Source organism: Peromyscus leucopus, chromosome 3 (assembly GCF_004664715.2).
Source record: "Peromyscus leucopus breed LL Stock chromosome 3, UCI_PerLeu_2.1, whole genome shotgun sequence".
Lineage (NCBI taxonomy): Eukaryota > Metazoa > Chordata > Mammalia > Rodentia > Cricetidae > Peromyscus > Peromyscus leucopus.
The window spans coordinates 105209007-105228743 of NC_051065.1; the positions used below are offsets into that span (position 1 = coordinate 105209007).

At 51.8% G+C, this 19737-nt stretch overlaps 1 protein-coding gene across 1 annotated transcript; it reads right to left on the reverse strand.

Moving 5' to 3' along the window:
• Window positions 1–1876: 1876 nt before the first annotated feature.
• Mcm2 (minichromosome maintenance complex component 2) lies at window positions 1877–19535 on the reverse strand. The gene is made up of 16 exons (XM_028854353.2): window positions 19402–19535; window positions 17981–18213; window positions 12498–12673; window positions 12104–12364; window positions 11134–11353; window positions 10120–10327; window positions 8323–8457; window positions 7490–7681; window positions 6731–6824; window positions 6036–6286; window positions 5815–5941; window positions 5305–5417; window positions 4164–4412; window positions 3064–3246; window positions 2751–2906; window positions 1877–2508 (listed from the first exon to the last, which is right to left on the reverse strand). Exons 1-16 carry the CDS (start codon window positions 19405–19407, stop codon window positions 2398–2400), a joined length of 2715 nt encoding a protein of 904 aa, XP_028710186.1. The 5' UTR covers window positions 19408–19535; the 3' UTR covers window positions 1877–2397.
• Window positions 19536–19737: the final 202 nt, after the last annotated feature.

A 19737-nucleotide genomic window follows, 5' to 3' on the forward strand; every position in this document is an offset into this window, starting at 1 on the left:
CACGTCGTAGCACGTCGTAGCACATCTTCGCCTCCACACACGTGCACAAATAGGAAAATAAGTCTAAATGAATGCATGTGTGCTCATGTGTGTCGGCCAGATGACAACCTGGAGTCGTCCCGTTCCCCCCCCCCAGGCACTGTTCACTGTTTTTCTTTTTGAGATGGGACCTTTCCCTGGTCTGGAGCTGGCTGTCCCCTGAGCCTCAGAGATTGCCTGTACCTGCCTCCCTGGCGCTGTGACAGGCACACCACTACACCCGGCACTTTTTGTAGGTTCTGAGAATAGAACTCATGTCCTCCGTGTTTTAAGAACTGAGCAATCTCCCCGGCCCCTAAATGAATGCTTTTCGGTAAAATTTACGTTTAGTGAAATTCGTCCCAGTAGTAAAGCTAAAGGGACCAAGGACAACGGGGAGACAAAGGAGACGAGAAATCTTCCCCTCATCAAATATTCAAGCCCATTTGGAAGCCACGTACCCACAAAACAGTGTCTCCAGAGCAAAGCCCACGAGCGTCCCAGTTCACTCTGTGTTAGTAAAACCTGACACCAAAGCAGCCAGGAGAAATACACAGCAGAGAGCCTGAACCTGCCTCACCCAGCAGTCACAGCCTAACTTAAAACCACAGGACGCCGCCTGCGGCCGCCATTCATCCCAAGTAGTATTGTCACAGTGAGGCAGGGCTCAGCTCAGGGACATGGGGTAAAGTATGAGAACAAGGACACACCTTACTCAATTATGTGAGATTATATTTGGCATCTCTATAAAAAAGAAGCAAAACTCTTTCAAGGATACAAATTAAGAGGAAACTTTCATGACCCCAAAGAGGCTCTCCCAGAAACCTACAATCAATAACCAGACTTCATGGTGCATTACAAGTGTGCCCTGATAGATCAAGTGAGGAGCAAAAAAGGGATCGCTGAAACCCAAAAGACTGAGCATCCTGTAAGAGCTAACCGGATAAAGAACACAGGTGAAATTAATGGAAAAAAAAAAAACTTTGCAAAACTCATAAGCCCACTGAGTTCAAGGTTGGCTAGAAGCCGAGTCTGCCCTGTTATGGTAACCACTGGGAAGCACAGCACAGGATGCACGCGTGTGGCTCAGTGCAGCTCTTGCAGGACAGGAGCAGGGCTCTGGCTCTTGGTCTGGCACTGCTCAAAAGGAGAAATCATTCAGTCTTAACAGCACAATTAAAAGCCAGAACGAGGCAATCCAGACAAGTATAATCTAAATGTAGAGACTCTGTAGCTTCCTAAGAACCAGGAACAATGGATGAACGTATCTTGTCTGGACACAAGAACTCATTACTATAAAGATGTCAGTTCTGTGTGCTGTAACAGCAGTGTCTTGTGTTGGTCAACTTTCTGTTTCTGCAAACAAGTACCAGGAGATAATCAACTTATAAGGAGGTAAGGTTTGGGGCTCATTGCAAAGATTTGCCTATAGCCTGTTGGCTCGAAGTATATTGAGACAGAACTTCATAGTAGCAGGGACTTGCTGACCTCGTAGTGGTCTGGAAACAAAGAAAGGTATGTCGGGGTCCAATAACCTCACTTCCTCCCACCAGGCTCCAAGCTGGTGAATTGGCAATGAGCCAGACTGGTGGTACATGCCTTTAATCCTGGGAGGCAGAGGCAGGCAGATCTCCAAGTTGAGTTCCAGCCCAGCCAGGGTTACAGGGTGAGGCCTTGAGTTAAAAAACAATGAGCTTACATTAGCAATGACCCTTAAGGAGACATTTAAAACCCAAAGTGCCAGACACATCCACAAAGCAGATCTAACCAGATCTATGTCTTGTTGAAACTGAGGGCAGGCGGAAAAGGCTTCAAAGAAGCCCAGGAAAGCCACATTAAACCAGAATCAAAATAACACTAGTATTTAGATTATATTCAACTTTATTAAAAAATAAACTACAGAGACAAAAAACTGTACAAAAAGTGAATGAAGGCACTGTTTAGGTGGGAAGAAACAGGTTCAGCAGTGGAAAGCAGCGAGTGCTACACCGAGGCTTGGAAAATGTTCTGAAAAATCTGCAAATACCTCTACGTTGCCCTTTGGCTAAAAGGGGAAGAAATAGCCCAGAAACAGAACTCATGCTAAAACAGCAATAGTTCTGGTAAAGTCCGTCACCTGAACAAACCCTCATCCTGAACACCAGCTACGAGGTACTCTGTGAGGCTGCCGAGCCTTGGGCAGAGGGTCCTGCCAAGTGAGCGGAAGAATAAATACAGTTATTTCACACCATAGCCTGGGCCCAGGGGGTCATGGGTAAAGATGTGCATCTGGCTATCATCCCAACCTCACAGAGCACTGAGCCCCTGGTGGAAGTGGGCTTTATGTCTGTCTGCAGTGGTGGCTGAGCCACATCCAGACACAGGGGTCCGGCGCTGGCCTCAGAACTGCTGCAGGATCATCTTGCGTTTCAGGTCCCGGCTGAACTTGTTGATCCTGAAGAGCTCGCTGTCGTAGAAGGCGGAGAGGTTGTGGATATTGATCTGCCTGGCCTGGAGAAAAGGCATCAGAGCCATTTAGCAGGGGAGAATGGTAGCCCTCGCCTGGAAGGGCTATGCTGGTTCAGAGCACCAAACCTGGGCTTTACCAGCCTCACACGTCCTCGGACAAGGCCGCGGGAACCTGTTCCCCTGTTCCCACCTCTACCTCATTTGCCTGTCACCTGGTGGCACACTAAAGAAGGCCGCAAGCTCCACAGCGCAACAAGCCCTGGCCCTCTCCTGTTCTTACATACCTTGTCCACCAAGTCCTTCTCAGGAATTTCAATGGTGTCCTGCTGGGCCCCAAAGCGGTTGCGTTGATATGTTACTTGCTCAGCCACCAGTTGCTTCAGTATGAAGAGCAGAAGTTCATTGTTATCTCGCCGGAAGGAGAGGTACCGGGCAAAGGTCTGCAGAAGAGGGCGGAGGTCAGAAGCCAGCTCACTCACCTGTCATATCAGGCCACCTTCATGGCTTGAGCCGCCAGGGCAGGGGCTCCTGCTACACTTAGGCCGCAGCCTCCCAATCCCTAAAACAGGCTGGGAACCCGGTCTCACTCACACCCACCTTGCGCATGCTACGCATGACGCTGAACTTCTGTGTGTCAATGAAACTCTCCAGCATCACTCGGATGGCCATGTTGACATCATCTTCCATCACGTAGTCCCGCAGGTGCATGCGTGCGTGGGCCTCTGCCATGCGGATCATGGACTCAATGTGGCGCACTGTGATGGGGATACTGCCCGTGGCCTGCAGAGAACAGTGTGGGGCCTTCCTCAGGAGGAAGACAGCAGAAGGGACTAGAGGCAAATGCCATGCTGCCAGAGCCGAGTGGTCAGTGGAGCAGCTACAGCTGGGCTCAGCTCCAATGCCAGGCACAAAAACAGGCCTATGGTCACACTAGCACCACGGCCTAGTCTGCCCTTACCTAGTTCACATCCCTCTGGTCTGTTACACCTGCGTCTAGCTTACACTGAACATTACATGATCCGAACAACGAGAGAGAAGCCATCGTTTCTGTAAGAACTAAGCTGAATGCTCTGAAAACAGTGGGTAACACACTGGAAAAAACAAAAGCAAAACCCCCAAACAAAAAACCCAGCTGGTGTCTTGGTCAGGTGTGATTTAAAATAGTCAATGGGCCGGGCGGTGGTGTCGCAAGCCTTTAATCCCAGCACTTGGGAGGCAGAGGCAGGCAGATCTTTGTTGGTTCGAGGACAGCCTGGTCTACAGAGGAAAGGTACAAAGCTACACAGAGAAACTCTGTCTTGAAAAATAAATAAATAAATAAATAAATAAATAAATAAATAAATAAATAAATAAATAAACAAAATAGTCAATGGCCTTGCACTCCCATACCAATACAGAGAACCCAAACCAACTCAGCTCTCATGGTGATTTGGGTAAAATTTATATTAATACAGAAACTGAAGCAATCAAAAGACCATGGCCCTCTTGCACAGTTAAGGTTCACCTGTGACCAAATGGTTGAGATATGGAAGGCCATTTTTTTTTTTCAGTGCTGGGGATGGAACCAGGGTCCTGTCCACACAGGGCAGGCACTCACCACAGAGCACCGCCAAGCCCCAGAGGTTCTTAGGTAATATTGCCTGCTCTGCCCCTGCCCCGTGTCTGGGTCAGAAAACCAGCAGCGTCCCCCCGCTCACCATGGATTCCTTCCTCAGGTCACTGTACATCCTGGCCACTTTGTCCTGGTCCATCTGGTTAAGCTTCGGGTGGACTCTCTCCTTGGCATAGATGATATACTTCCTCAGGACCTCCTGAGGCAGGGGCTCCACGCCGTACGTATTGGGCATGGCTGGCTCCAAGGCGCCATTGGTCAGGCCCTCGTCCTTCTTGTTGCTGGGGTGGTGTCTGACGTGGCTGCCGACCACAAAGCGAGCCAGCATCTCGTCCTAGACAGGAGATGGGGGTGGGGTACCACGTAAGGGCGGGGTCGGGAAGACGGGAAAAGCTACACACGGCAAGGGGAGTGACAGCCACACGTGCGAGGCCAGGCGAGCCCGTGAGCGTGAAGAGCGGTGACAGGCAACACCTGTGCCCTGAAGACAATCCCAGCCACTCAGGAGCTGAAACAGGAGGCTTCTTGAACCCGGGAGTTGAGACCCGGTCTCCAAAGCCAAACCATCAAAAACAATACAAGAAAAGAAAAGAAAACAAAACAAAAACAAACAAACAAAAAAAAAAAAAAACAGGAAAGCAACAAGCTAAGAAAAGAAAAAATAGGGTAACCAAGGAGAGCCCAAGAAGCCTCTCACCACAGGACAAACTGAGAGGCATCTGGTGGGGGGGGGGCACTCCGGGGGAAAGAGCACATTTAAAGCCCAGGGCTGCCTTTCTGAGGGAGAGTAGGCACATGGGTTCATTTAGCATGGAGACGGCAGCTGCAGAGCTGGCCAGGGCAGAGCTGGCCAGCCATCCCCTCCCCAGCAGGTGCAGGGAGCATGTGGAGCATGGTGGCCACAAAGCAGAGATTCTGTGGGGGAGGACAGGGGCCATGCCATCTACTCTTTTAACTGGCAGGCAAATAAGCAACCAACCTAGGCAAGAGCAGTCCTTGGGGTCAGGGGCAGAGCTGGAGGAAGGGATATAGGACAGGGTATGGTCTGTGATTAGACTGGGGGTTCAGCCAGGGAGGGACCGGGGAAGCCATAGAGGTCAGGATGACACTTGAATATGAGGCAATGTCCATAATAGTGCCCACCCCATGTCCAGCACACAGCAGAGCCCAAGCTTCAGGCAATGGCCCAGAACCGACAGGTGGCACCAGGGGATGTGGGAGCGTACCTGAACTGGGTCGATAGTGTCCCTCACCACACACAGGACATCAAAGCGGGAAATGATGGGCTCTGTGAGGTCTACATTCTCTGAGAAGGTCAGTGAAGGGTCATAGCGGCCCCCTGAAGAAACACAAGGAGGCAAGCTCAGTCATTCATTCACCCACTGCCCCCAGCTGTGGAAGCTTTTCTTAGGACCTGCATGCCTTTCAGGCAGAGATGTAGGGGAAAAGGAGGGTTTCGGAGACACTGCCGGATTCCATTAGAACCAGAGCTGCTCCAAAGAAAAGCCCCAGGGGGATCCTGGGTGCTAGCCGCCTATTGGCTGAGCCTGGGTGCAGCCCCAACCCCATTTGGACCAAGTATCTGACAGCACCCACGGATGATGCAAGAAGAGCTGCACCATCAGCCTGGGGTCCCAAGGCCTTGCTCCTCTGGCCCCGTCTGGCAGGACTTATGGGACGGGGCTGCGTCTGCTGCCATGGTCGGGCCTGGACTCTGCAGCCTGTGACGGACATACCTATGGGGTTGGCAGCAGCGATGACGGTGCAGCGGGCCTGCAGTGAGGTGACGATGCCAGCCTTGGAGATGGAAATGCTCTGCTGCTCCATGGCCTCGTGGATGCTGGTCCTGTCCTGGTCATTCATCTACACCACAGAGAGCATCATAGGAGGCCCCTCCCATGACTCTCTAATAAAGCCCCTCCCATCAGTCCCAGAGCCCATCAGCCCAGAGCCCTACCTTGTCAAACTCGTCGATGAGACACACCCCCCGGTCGGCCAGCACCAGGGCTCCAGCCTCTAAGGTCCACTCTCTGCTGACGGGATGCCGCTGAACATACGCAGTGAGACCCACGGCTGACGCCCCCTGGCCCGTGGTGAAGATGGCACGGCTAGACACTTTCTCGATGTATTTGAGGAACTGAGACTTGGCCGTGCCGGGGTCCCCACACAAGAGCACGTTAATGTCACCTCGAACCTTGTGCTTTCCGCCTGCAGGAGGAGGCAGGGGTGGAGATAGAAGGCATTACGGGTAGGTGGGAAGGAGGGTCAGAGGACAGGCTAGAAACCCTGACCTGCTCCCCAGCAACGCAAAGGTGGGTCTCTGCAGGGGGTACCCAGCCCCAGAACCCGGGTAAGCTGAGTCCAGAGGAACGAGCTTTGGGACACAACCAAATGAACACATGTGTCACGAAACCCCGAGTGTGCCTCGCACACCCGAGAGGGTGGTGAAGTCACAGCCCGGGACTGGACCACAGCCAACCAGCAGAGACACAGCCTACTAGAGTGGACCAGGGTGAGCAGAGCTCACGCTCACTGCAGCCTCTCCGGTGACTTTTACCACGGGCCCAGGCAGTACTCTTGTTAACGCTGATGTTTAAAAACAAAACAAAGGCCCCATAATCCCTGCAGGGAGAGCTGGCAAGAGGGGCTCACCTGGGTTCTTGGGCTCCCCTCCAAAGAGGGCCAGAGCCAGGCCTCTCTTGATGTCTTCATGCCCGTAGATGGAGGGCGCAATGCTGGCAAAGATCTGAGGAACGGAGGGAGACCCGTGAGACTGGAACCAGCCGGCAGACCAGTAACTTAGTCCCTGCCTTGGCTCCTCTCAGTGATGGACTACCATCAGTGAGCGAAAAGCCCATCCGACCCTTTCCTCCCCTCCCCAAGCTGCTTTTGGTCATGGTCTTGATACAGAAAGCAAACCAGGACATGCATAGATAGAGCCATGAATAAAACCTTTCCGAGAGGCTCAACGCAGCAAGGCTGGCCATGACTGACAGGTACGGCAGCGGGGCAGAGGACAGTGCTGGGAAAGTCCCTGGAAGTACGCACTGGAAACCGAGTTTCCAGTGCAACCCTATTAGGGGATCTTTGAAGAGGTAATTAGACTGATCAGCAGGGCTCAGTACCATATACGGTGGGCTCCAGTCAAAAGGAGCTGAGTGTCTGCCCTACTGGTACATGGAATCTTCTGACATACCATGAGGGCTCTTGCCCCAAGTGGACCCTCAACCTTGGACTTCCAGCCTCCAGAGGCAGAGCTGGGGCTGTTTTTCTCAAATGTCAGCTTATGGTCCCTCCTGCAGGGTGCAGCCCCCTTCCTACCCCAACAGTGCCAATATTCAGAGACCCAGCCTAGGGGGCAGGGTGCCTGGTTCCCAGAGATTCCAGGTGGAGCCCTGCCCGGCCACCTGCCTTCTCTCCAATCTGCTGGTCCTTGGAAAGGCTGGTGATCATCTTCACATCCTCATCCGTTAGCTCCCCAACGGCCACTTTGTTGTCCTTTTTGGCAACATGGTTGGCCAAGATGATAGTGGCAAAGACTGGGAAGCCATTGGCGGTATTAAGTGAGCCATCATAGTTATTGTGGTAAATGCCAGTCAGCTCCTGGGAGGGGGAGGTCACATGTCAGAGGGTGCAACCTGGTGTCCCCACAGGAGGGTCTTACACCCATGCTGCTTTCCCCCATCTCCACTCCAAGCTCCTTGTGCTGCAGAAAGATGAGCAACCCAGGAAGTATGGAAGCATGAGCTTTGTCCCACTGTGTTTTACGTAGGGGTGGGTGGGGGGTGGGGAAGAGATATGCATTAAAGTCTTCATCCTCAGCTTGGCACAATTGCAACGTGTTAGTGAGGTCATTTAGGGTGCGCCCTTGGGAGGGGATCCCTAGACCCTGACAAACTCCCTGCTCCCAGCTCTCTCTTTCCCCATGAAGTGAGCCACCACACTCCCTCCTCCCCACCTCAATGCACTGTGCAGCTACATCCACAGCCACAGGCCCCAAGACCACGGACTTGCTCTGGCACTGACCCAGGATAAATCTCTCCTCCTCTAAGCTGACGTACCTGTATGGTACTGTCACAGCAAAGCTGAGTTATGCCCATCACTCTGACCAGTGGGAGAAAAGCTCTCCTCCTGACTCAAGAGCTAGAGCCAGGCTGAGTCCCGCCCCGCCCCCCCCCCCACACATTGGTCCCACCCCCACTGGTCACAGCAGATCCCACCAGTTCTTGGCAGCATCCACTTACTATCTCGTCTCCTGGCTTGCAGCTGTCCACCAGATCAGCAAGGAGAATAGCATCCTTGGAGCGGGGCAGCCGGCCGGCCGCCACCTTGCCGGGACTCTCCTGGATGCGGATACGCTGGTAGTTCTGATAGATGGTCTGCTCGGAACAGAAAAGATCATGGTTCCTGCTCTCCCCAAAGCACAGCTTTCCTGTGTGCTCCGACCCAGCTGCAGCCCCCAATGGATAAGCAAGCCATAAGTTCACAGAGACCAAGGACAGGTCAACTGTGACCTGGTGAGTCTCTTCATCTGCTACCATCCCTGGGCACTGTTTTCCTCCTCCTGGGCTCTAGCCTCTGCTCTATACCCCGGAACCTAGATTCACCTGTGTCCACACCTCAGCCCAGTCATAAGTAGTGTGATTCATGCAAGCTGGGCTCTAAGCATGACCTTACAAAGATCAAGCCGGGCCATGTGTAGGAGTGCCTACAGCAGCACCCAAGAGCAGAGCAGGACCACATGGTGGAGCTGCGCCATATGCTGTAGCATCCACTAGTTCACTTACAGTCCAGAAAAGAGACAACATGCTAGAGAGTCTGGGCTGCAAATGTCCCCGATGGCCTATTCATAGAAGGCATTGATTCTTCAGTCCACGTGTGAAAGACAAGGGAGCCTTGTGGGAGGCCTTAGGTCACAGGGACATGCCCTTGAAGGGGACTAGGGGATACTGGATGGTCTCTTGTTCTCTTTGGTGTCGCTGATGTGAAGTGAGCAGCTTGCTGTATCACACATCACTGCCACACACAGGCCCCAAAGCCATGGGGGTCAACTGACCACAAGCGCAACTCTAATCCTTCAAATCAATTACATCAGGTGTTTGGTTATGGGAACCCAGAGCTGACTGATTGATACACAGGACCCAGGGCCTGAAAGCACACACATGACAGGTGATGGTAGTGTACTCCTTTGAGCCCACAACTCAGGAGGCGAAGACAAGGCGGCCGTCTGTGAATTAGAGACCAGCCAGGACTACATAGTAAGCCCCAGTCTCTTTTTAAAAAAAAAAAGCAAGCACACAATCACATCTATATGCTTGCCTGATCCTGCTGAGTGGGTGACCTTAGCCCTCCCAGTCTCTGAGCACCCGTTATTCCACACGATGAGATCTGTGGACCCTCCCTCCCAGAATGTAATAAAGATTAACACAGCAGGCAGCCAGCAAGGCCAGCCCACACTTGACCCCACTTGCTCATCCCAACTGTACAGCTCAGTGTCCTGGGGGCAGCGTCCGCGACATGGCTAAGTGGGGCTGTAAAGGATGGAGAGAGGCGCAGCTAAGTGCAGCCGTGGAGCTGGGTCACCCAGGTGACCTGAACACTGTCGCTGGCAACTTCCTGGCCAGGCAGCTCTGAAGACAGCTCAGCATTGTACTAGAGGTACAGGAGTCTCCCAAGCAAGGCTCTGCAGGACCCAAGGTGGCTATAACCCCAGAGATCCCCACAGAAAGCATCAGGAGCCAGCCAGGCCCTACCAACAAGTCTCAGAGGTGGTCCAGATGCCCATGTGATGGGCAAGTAGATGCTCTACTGGGGTGGATAGGAAGAAAAGTGGGCCCTGTTTGTCCTCATCTTTAGAGGCCACAAATGTGGACACACCAAACAGGATCACCTAGTCTCAAACATATTGAATTCTTGAAGATGCAGGACCAATCTGGTTAATTCTGCCTTAAGGCATGTCTAAGTGCCTTAAGGTCTCTTGGCCCTGGAGATGGGTTAGGCCTCACACACCAAGGGTAACACGACAGGTCTGGGTCACTCACCTCCTCCATGTTGATCTCAAAGGGCCCAGCGGACTGGCACTCGGGGCAGGAGCCAGGCTTCACCTCCTGGTTCTGAGACTGGCAGAAAGGCCCCAGTACAAAGTTGCACTTGCTACAGTTATACTTGACCATGCTGAGCTGGGGCAGGACTCCAGTGCAGCTGGTCACTACGCCGCTGGTACGGATCAGCTGGTTCAGGTGCAGCTGTCTGGGTGTGAGATGTAGCAAGTACATCAGAGGCTGTGGGGTACTTCCTACCCCATTCTCTGGACTAGGCCCCACTCACTCTCCCCATGTTGTGGAATACTCTTTGTATACTGTGAAGATGTGCTGCTGCCACGGTGCCTTCTGATTGATTTAATAAAGAGCTGAATGGCCAATAGCTAGGTAGGAAGAGGTGAGGTGGGACTTCCAGGCAGAGAAGAGGAGATGAATCTAGGCAGGGAAGAGATGCCAGAGGAGACAGAGAGGAAGCAGGACATGTAGGAAGAGAGGTAAAAGCCACGAGCCATGTGGCAGCACACAGATGAATAGAAATGGGTTAATTTAAGTTATAAGAGCTAGTTAGAAACAAGCCGACGCTAAGGCTGAGCTCTCATAATTAAGTCTCTGTGTTGTTATTTGCGAGCTGGCGGTCCCAACAAGAAAGTCTGCTACGTATGGCACCCAACTTGGGGTGCCAGATAAGGCTACCAGATGTTAAGGGTTACCTAATTTATTCCAGTATAATAAAAACTGGGAGTCAGAAATTGAGACAAAAACCTGGAAAATCCAAGGAAAGCAGAGCAACTGACTGACCCTCTCTTCACGTTTTTCCCAGACCACTCCAGAAATTCCTTGGAACTCCTCCCAATTCTTCCTGTCTTCCCTAGCAGCCTTCCTAAGTCCTCCAAGAAGAACTTTATAGCGAATCCCAGTCAGCCAATCTCTGACTCCCATCTTTTGATTCAAGGTTGCCTGGTTGGCACAGTGGATTGGCTATACGGACAATTCTCCTCCAACACCCCTGCTCACCTCAGTGAACGCAACTCCTCCACCAGAGGCAGGTGGGAAATGCGCACGTGAATGTGGTTGGTGATGCGGTCGTACTTAGGGTACATGGCTAGCACTACCTCCAAGGCAGCCTCATCAAAGATCTGCAGAAGCTCGGCCGGTGCTTCAGGTAGGAAGTACGCCAACACGTGTTCCCGGGCGGCCAGGTCTTCATAATTCACCACCAGGCTCTCTCGGTTCTCTAAGGAGGATGGTGGGTGGAATTGACGACACAGCCAGGGGTCATGAAGGTAGCTAACATCTTAGAACCTTGCCGGCCAAATCCTCTCTACCCAAACCAAACCCGAGTAAGCCAGAAAGTCCAGCCAGCACCAGGCCCGCTACCCGTGGCTGGCTGTGCAGCAGAGATCCAAGTGATATATAAACATGCGTATCTCTGGCCGGGAGGAAGAGAGCCCTTGGGCGACAGAAAGAGCGCCACAGGCTGTGGAGAAAAGCCTACAGAAGAACGATAGCCATTCCTGGAGGGGCTGCCATAGTCTGAAGCCGTCAGACCCTTTCAAGCAAATGTCGTCACACAGAAATGCTACCACTTCTGGATCAAAGCTGTCACGCACAGGTCGAGGAGCGGCTCAGTGGCAGAGCACATGCTTAGAATGTGCTAGGCCCTGGGTCCAACCTGACACTGCAAAAAACAAAAAACACCCACAGGATACTAACACATTTTTAAGCATGTCCCCAAACACCCCAGCTCTGGTGCAGATATAGGAGACCCTGGGTTCCTCTGAAAGGACGCCTCTGGTTTTGTCCTTGTCACCAAATGTTCCTGGGCATAAGGTGTTTAGTGTGCTACAAGGCCAGCAGGAGCAGCCCTCGTGGAAAGCAGGATACAGAAGACAGGCCACCTTCACCCCTCAGTGCTGAGAGAGCCCAGGACCTCACTCAAGACAAGTATACCTTTGCGTTCCACCCCAGACTATCAGCAACACACCTTTGCACATATCACTGATGCGTTCCTTGAAGACATTGTGGCCGTGGCTGTCCACATGGGTGCGCAGGAAGTTCTTGAAGCGGTGGTGGATCTCCAGCCTGGGTCCCGCCATGCTCACCCACTCGCGAACTGAGTGTCCCTTGAGGTCCTCCAGGTTCTCAATGCTCTCGATCATCTCCTCGTCCTCCTCGCCGTCCTCTGTGGCGCGCTCTACCTGGCGGCGCTTACGGGCAGGCCGCTCCTCATCTTCCTCGTCGCTGTCTTGGGTAGCAAGACACCCCTGTATGCAAGCTTCTCCCAGCATCCTCTGCACAGTGTGTGCCACCCATGCCTTCCCCACTTCCTGAGGCTCTGGAGATCCAAGGAGCCCCTTGGGGATGCCCACCACACGTACCATACAGCAGCCCCCGGCGCATGCGGCCCAGGCCTCTGCCAGCCTCGCGGTCCCTCTGCTTCATGGCCCGCTCAGCTGCCTCCCTCTGGCTGGCTGTCAACTCCTCCACATCCTCATCATCCAGGGCCAATCCCTCCGCCTCGTAGACATCGAGCTCGGGAATGGGGCGGTAGTCTCTGAGAGAGGGCAACAACAGACAGTGAGTCCCCAATCAGCCCGCCTGGGGATGGAGTCTGCTCCACAGGCTTACAAGGCCCTAGGTGGACAGCTGCAAACAGAAAGCTGGACGTTTGAAGAACATTATTTGGGGACTCCATCAAGGAGGCACGAACTCCCAGGATGCAAAGGGTGGTCCATCTGTATGCATGAGGTGCACAGCCATGGGATTCAGCCAGGTGAGTCTGGGCAGAACAAGCCCCACATCGACAGCGCCACCTGCTGGTGGTATATGATGGATGAGGTCAATGCTTTCCCTAACACAGATTTCTTCCCCAAAGGCACTACCCAGCTTGGTCTTGAGAAAATTACCAAGGAAAGCATCACATGAGGTCATTTAAAAATCTCTAACTGGCACCATTTTCACCAGAAACTAGAAAGCATGAAACTGTCACAGCAAGGAAGAAACTGGGGACTTACAACAGGACAGAAACTAGGAAAACCCAATAAACACAGTAGAATATGGGCTTTGGGAGACTCTAAAATCCACAATCCCAGTGGAAATACAAGGCACTAACTAGCTAGTCAAGTCTGCTCTCAACAATGTGAACACATATGGAGCTAGAGATGGTTCAGTGGTTAAGAGCACACACTGCTCTTTTTTTTTTTTTGTTTTTCGAGACAGGGTTTCTCTGTGTAGCTTTGTGCCTTTCCTGGATCTCGCTCTGTAGACCAGGCTGGCCTCGAACTCATTAAGATCCGCCTGCCTCTGCCTCCCAAGCACTGGGTTTAAAGGCGTGTGTCACTACACCCAGCTCACATACTGCTCTGGCAGAGGACCAAAGTTGGATTCCCAGCACCCACTAGGTACCTGCCCTTACATGTGTACACAGGCACAGATATATTTGAACACATAAAAATAAAAATTAAGGAGCTGAAAAGACAGCCCAGAGGTTAAGATCACTGGCTGCTCTTCAAGAGGACCTGGTTTCAATTCCCAGCACCTACAAGGCAGCTTAAGGTTGTCTGTAACTCCAGTTCTGGAGGATCTGAAGTCATCATGTGATACACACACACACACACACACACACACACACATACACACACAGAGGCAAAACACCCACAGACATAAAAAAATAACCTTTAAGTTAAGGAAATTAAAGGAGAAACCACCTTCACCAGCTGTGGTAGTGCACCTTTTTTTTTTTTTTTTGTTTTTTCAGACAGGGTTTCTCTGTGTAGCTTTGCGCCTTTCCTGGATCTCACTCTGTAGACCAGGCTGGCCTTGAACTCACAAAGATCCACCTGCCTCTGCCTCCTGAATGCTGGGATTAAAGGCGTGCGCCACCACCGCCGCCGCCTGGCTTGGTGCACACCTTTTTCTAGGGGTCCCAGGAAACAGAGTCAGGAGGATCTCTGAGAATTTGAAGCCAGTCAAGGACATACAGTAAAATTTCAAAATTAACACCAGTGTGAGAACAAGACAGGATAGGACACGTGGGTGAGAAGAAAAGATCTCCTGAGTTAAAATTAAAACAACTACCAAGCACATTCTGAAGAAAATCTATGACTATTTTTTTTTTTTTTTTGTTTTCGAGACAGGGTTTCTCTGTGTAGCTTTGCGCCTTTCCTGGAACTCGCTTTGGAGACCAGGCTGGCCTCGAACTCACAGAGATCCGCCTGCCTCTGCCTCCCGAGTGCTGGGATTAAAGGCGTGTGCCACCACCGCCCGGCCAGGTCTATGACTACTTTTAAGGGCGAAGAAAACAGAATGAAACTCTAATAAATGGACAAAACCCCAGGGTGGCCAACAGATAAACCCATCCACACGGTAGGTCATCACTCAACCTTAAAACAGAAAGGGGGGCTGGAGAGATGGCTCAGCAGTTAAGAGCACTGGCTGCTCTTCAGAGGACCTGGGTTCAATTCCAAGCACCCACATGGCAGGTCACCACTGTCTGTAATTGCAACTCCAGGAGTTCTGACACCTTCCCACAGACACACATGCAAGCAGAAACACCAGTGCACATAAAATAAAAAATAAAATGTTAAAAAAAAAAACCAGAAAGGGGCCCTGATGGGTGCTGCAGCATGGATGATACTGACGATCTCACGCCAATGGATTAAGCCGCACCTTTACCATGTGGTCCACAAAGGGGTCAGACTCAGAGGAAGACAGCCAAATGGTGGATGGGGAGTCAGTGTTTATGGGAGACAGAGACTCAGTTTTGAGAAAGGTTCTGGAGACGGCCAGTGGTGATGGCTACACGGTAACTCAGATGAATGCCACTGAGCCACACACTAAAATGAAGACATTTTGTTGTATATCTTACAATAAAGAGAGTTGGGCTGGAGGGCGCAAACAGAGGACCTGACTTCCCAGCACTCATAACCCAACCTGTACCTCCAACTTCAGGGGATCTGACACCTTCTTCTGGCCTCTGCAGGCACCTATACATTCAAGTACATAGACACACACTCAAGTATACACATAAATGTTATTATGGGCTAGAGAGATGACTCAGTGGTTAAGAGCACTGGCTGTTTTTCTAGAGGACCTGGGTTCAATTCTCAGCGCCCATATGGCAGCTCACAAATGTCTGTAACTCCAGTTCTATAGGGTCTGACACCCTCACATAGACATACATGCAGGCCAAACACCAATGCACACAACATTCAAAAGTCATTTGAAAAAATTTTTTTTGAGATAGGGTTTCTCTGTGTAACAGTCTTGGCTGTCCTGGAACTCTCTTTGTAGCCCAGGCTGACCTTGAACTCACTGAGATCCACCTGTCTCTGCCTCCCAAGAGCTTGGATTAAAGGCGTGCGCCACCACCGCAATAAAAAGGAAAAGGAAACAGAATTAGAGGAAGCCAAGACTGACACCAGAAAGGCTTCCGAGAGCAGATCCCTGTGGGCCCAGGGGCTATACCTCCCAGCGGCTTTTCCCCACCCGAGCATAAAAACCCAGCCAGACTGGCTGCCTGAAAAGCTCACACCCACTGGCTCAACCATCTGAGCTATTCTAAGCTCACCCAGCAGCCTCTCTCTGGTGAGCACTTGTTAGGTACTCTGTCCAACAGAGTGCCGGCAGCTTCTTCCCTGTGGTGCCCAAGTCCCATCGAGTCAGGGCCGTCTCATCTTTGAGTGGGTGATGTGGTTCTACAGTCCAATAGGCTGCAAGCTCTTCCCTCAGGGCCACATGGCCTCCCCCCAGGAGCCAGCATCTCCCAGGGAAACGGACCGAACGTCTGGAGTTCTTTTCACTTCTTCAGGGTCACTGGTAAGGCTGCCCTTTCTCTGGTTAATGTTCTCAGACTACCCGCTCAAAACAAACAATTTCACAACACCAAACTCAAATCAAGTAACAGTCCAGACTGGTGCTATGCAGAAGTCATATCAACGCTTTCTGAGGCAAGTATGTTCTGACCCTGAGAGGATTTCAGTCACGTGAAACAGTGACATTCCAATTAGTCTACAGCCAAACACACAAACCAAACAACCTGGATCTCATCGAATTACAAAACCTATGTGCCTTAAAAGACAACATCTGCAGACTGATGGGATGGCTCAATGGCTAACAACCTGCCACCAAACCCGAAGGGAGTTCAGTCCCTGAGACCCAGTAGAGGAAGGAGAAAAATCAAGTCCATCAAGTTGTCCTCTGACCTTCCCAGGAGTGCCATGGCATGTGCACCCATACACAGCCACTTAAAGAACAATGTAATGAAATATTTTAAAAAGACAACACCAAAAAAAAAAAAGAGGGGCAGCCAGGTGGCCAGGTGTGATGGTGCACATCTTTAATCCCAGCACCTGGGAGGCAGAGGCAGGCAGATCTCTGAGTTTGAAGCCAGGCTGGTTTACAGAGCAAGCAGGACAGCTAGAGCTATTACACAGAGAAGCCCTGTCTCCAAAAACAAACAACAAAAAATGATGGGCTGGAAATGGCTCAGTGGTTCAGAGTACTGGCTGCTCACAACCATATGTTAACTACAGTTTCAGAGGGTCTGATGTCATCTTCTGGCCTCTGCGGGCACAGGCATGAATGTGGTACATAGACCTACGTGCAGGTAAAGCACTCATACATTTTTTAAAAAAGATTGAACTTTGAAAACACTGTGCTAAGTGAAATGTTGGCACAAAAGGACAAATATAGTATGATTCCAGTTCTGGTCAAATGATCAGAACTGGAAGAGCTAAGGAGATGAAGAGTAGATAGCTGGGTAGCTGTGATGGGGTTGGGAACTGGGATCCATAGGCAGGAGGGACCTCTGTGGGGCAACAGAAACGGTGAACGGTGCTCAGGAAGCTTGCATTGAACATCCCTGAGCTGTACTCTTATAAGGGTAAGGCTTGGAATACATCTTTAGGCACCCTCCCCAAGGTCTTCTCACTTTAAAGAAGAGGTATAAACCCAAGAGTGAAGACAGGGCGGGAGCACAGGAGGGGTGCCGGATGAGCAGCTCTGCAGGGAAGCCCTTGACTCTGGGCCCAGGATGATCTGGATCATTCCTCCCATAGCTGGATACACACCACACACCAGGTCTCACATAACTCACCTGGCAGTGCTTAAAGCAAAGAACTAAATGGTGCAGAAGGCTCCTGACAGTCCCTCTGATGGCTCACACCCCAGACATCCCCCAGGAAAAGGCACAAGAGGGTGCCACGAGGCTCCTAGGTGCCCACATAAAACTGGTACCCGATCCCAGCTGTAGTTGTTGGTAAGGCTTTAGTACGGATCTAATTGTACTTCCTGGCAAAGCTTACATCCTGTTTCCTAGCAGTCAGCCTTCACCTTGGGTTAGTCTGCTTGTAAACCTGCACATTTCTAGCTGGGCAGTGGTGGCGCACACCTTTAATCCTAGCACATGGGAGGCAGAGGCCAAGGCTACATAGAGAAATCCTGCCTCAAAAATCCTGGAGAAAAAAACAAAACAAAACAAACAAACAAAACCCTGAACATTTCTGACCCAGGGCCTGATGCATGCTGGACCCAAGTTTGCTGACTGAATCTAAACTTTCATTTTCAGGAGCACCATGCAATGTGTTAGAAAAGGCAGAGACAAAATATTTGCAGTCCACTTCCCATGACTCTTTGGATCAGACTCTATGGGTCCCCTTCTTCTGAGATGGGGTTTGCCTGGGCCTTATGGTCTAGTCTGAGCTGTATGTAGTAAGCTGGTGAAACTGTCTCTCCCCAATCTGAACCATGCCACATTCAAAGGCAAAGTCACCAGGTTCATACACTCATGGGTCCCCAACCAGGCCACCAGACACAGGGTGTTTCTGCTAAACCACCCAACCATGATATAGACTGAAAATACCTCTCCATGCCATCACCAATGAGTTCCTCTCCATCCTCTTCTTCCTCAACAGGCCCCTCGGTGCCCAGGAGCCCCTCAGACTCATCCTCAAATGGGGGGAGGTCTCTGCCAGGGCTGGAGGTAAGGGCATCAGCACGTCTGGAGCTTCGGCCCGGGCTGGACGTGAGAGGATCGCTGACCCGTCGACGCTGCCTGGCAGGGCTAGATGCTGCCGAGAAGGATTCAGAAGACTCCTGCAAGAGAGGGTGCCATCAGACACCTGAGGGACACAGGCTGACACCCACCATGGGGCCTTCCCCGCTGGCTGCCTGTCTCCTGTCCACCAGGCACCACAAGGACATGGAAGCCCTTCAGCCCTGAGTCTGTTCCAGTTGCTGGGCGCTCTGCCTGCGAGGATCTGGGCTGAACCAATCAAGGGCCATCTTCTCACATACTGGGTCACTCAGATCACCCCATGTCTCTCTTACAAAAAACTATTGGGGGGCTGGAGGGATGGCTCAGAAGCTAAGAACACTGGCTGTTCTTCCAGAGGTCCTGAGTTCAATTCCCAGCACCCATATGGTGGCTCACAACCATCTGTAATGAGATCTGGCTCCCTCTTCTGGCCTGCAGGGATACATGCAAACAGAACACTGTACACATAATAAATAAATAAATCTTTTAAAAAAGAGAGAAACTATGGGGACTATACAATTTTTTTAAGTCGTTTATCCTTAAGCGAGCACCCTACTCACTCCAGCCTCCACAATATGCTGGGACAAGAAGTGATGATTAAGAGGTATCAAGGAACACGATTCTAAACTGAAGGAAAGAACAGATCTTTACCCTTTAACAAGTCAGAGTCGTGAGAACACAAACACTAAGAGCAGGGAAGCCGGGCCTGATGTCACAGGTATGTAATTCCGAATACCCAGAAGATGAGGCCTGAGGATTGCCAAATTCAAGGCTAACAGACTGAGTCCAAAATCAGCCTGGGCGCCTTTGTAAGACTCTTTCTTTTCTTTTTTCCTGGTTTTTGGAGACAGGGTTTCTCTGTGTAACAGCCCTGGCTGTCCTGGAACTTGCACGGTACACCAGGCTGCCCTCGAACTCAGAGATCTGCCTGTCTCTGCCTCCCGAGGGCTGGGATTAAAGGCGTGCGCCACCACCGCCCGGCAGTGAGACCCTTCTCAAAAGTGGGTCGGAGTGCATGCAGCTACGTGGTAGCGCGCTTTCCCTACAAGCGCCAGGTTCTGAGCTCCATTTCCTGCACCCTCACCACCCAAAGTGCACGGAGACCCGGGGCCTAGGGACACACGAGGGGTGCAGAGACGATCCGTCCAGGGCTAGAGTAGCACTCAGGCCTGCCATTGGAAGATGAGACCCGGCAAAGCAGGCCGAAGCCGCTGAACACGCCCGCCCGCGATCACCCAGCTCCTCACCGCCATCTCCGCGCTAGCTCCTCCACACCAGCAGCCACCGGTTTTCGCGCGAAAACTGGATCATGTGACCCGCCCCTGCCCGGGAAGCTCCGAGAGGAACCCGACGTCACGACGTCCGCGTCCATCTAGGGCGGGAGGAGGGCTAGAGTGTTTGGTCACGCCTACACCAAGCGAGGCCCCGCCCCAATCCCTGGAGACCGGCCCACCGCATTCAAAAGGCTGCATCCAGGCCGCCAGTACACCTGGGCTTAACCCTGGCAGGGCTTATCACAGCGAGACGGTGGAGCTGGACTTTGGGTCGCTGGCGGCTCTGAGGACCAATCCGGCCTCCTAGCT

Excerpts from the sequence above, each read along its gene's own strand:
- Mcm2 (XM_028854353.2), bottom strand. Across the intron at positions 4,413-5,304 it reads ACACTATCGACCCAGTTCAG|GACGAGATGCTGGCTCGCTT; the intron begins GTACGCTCCCAC and ends TCTCCTGTCTAG. Across the intron at positions 3,247-4,163 it reads ACCTGAGGAAGGAATCCATG|GCCACGGGCAGTATCCCCAT; the intron begins GTGAGCGGGGGG and ends TGTTCTCTGCAG.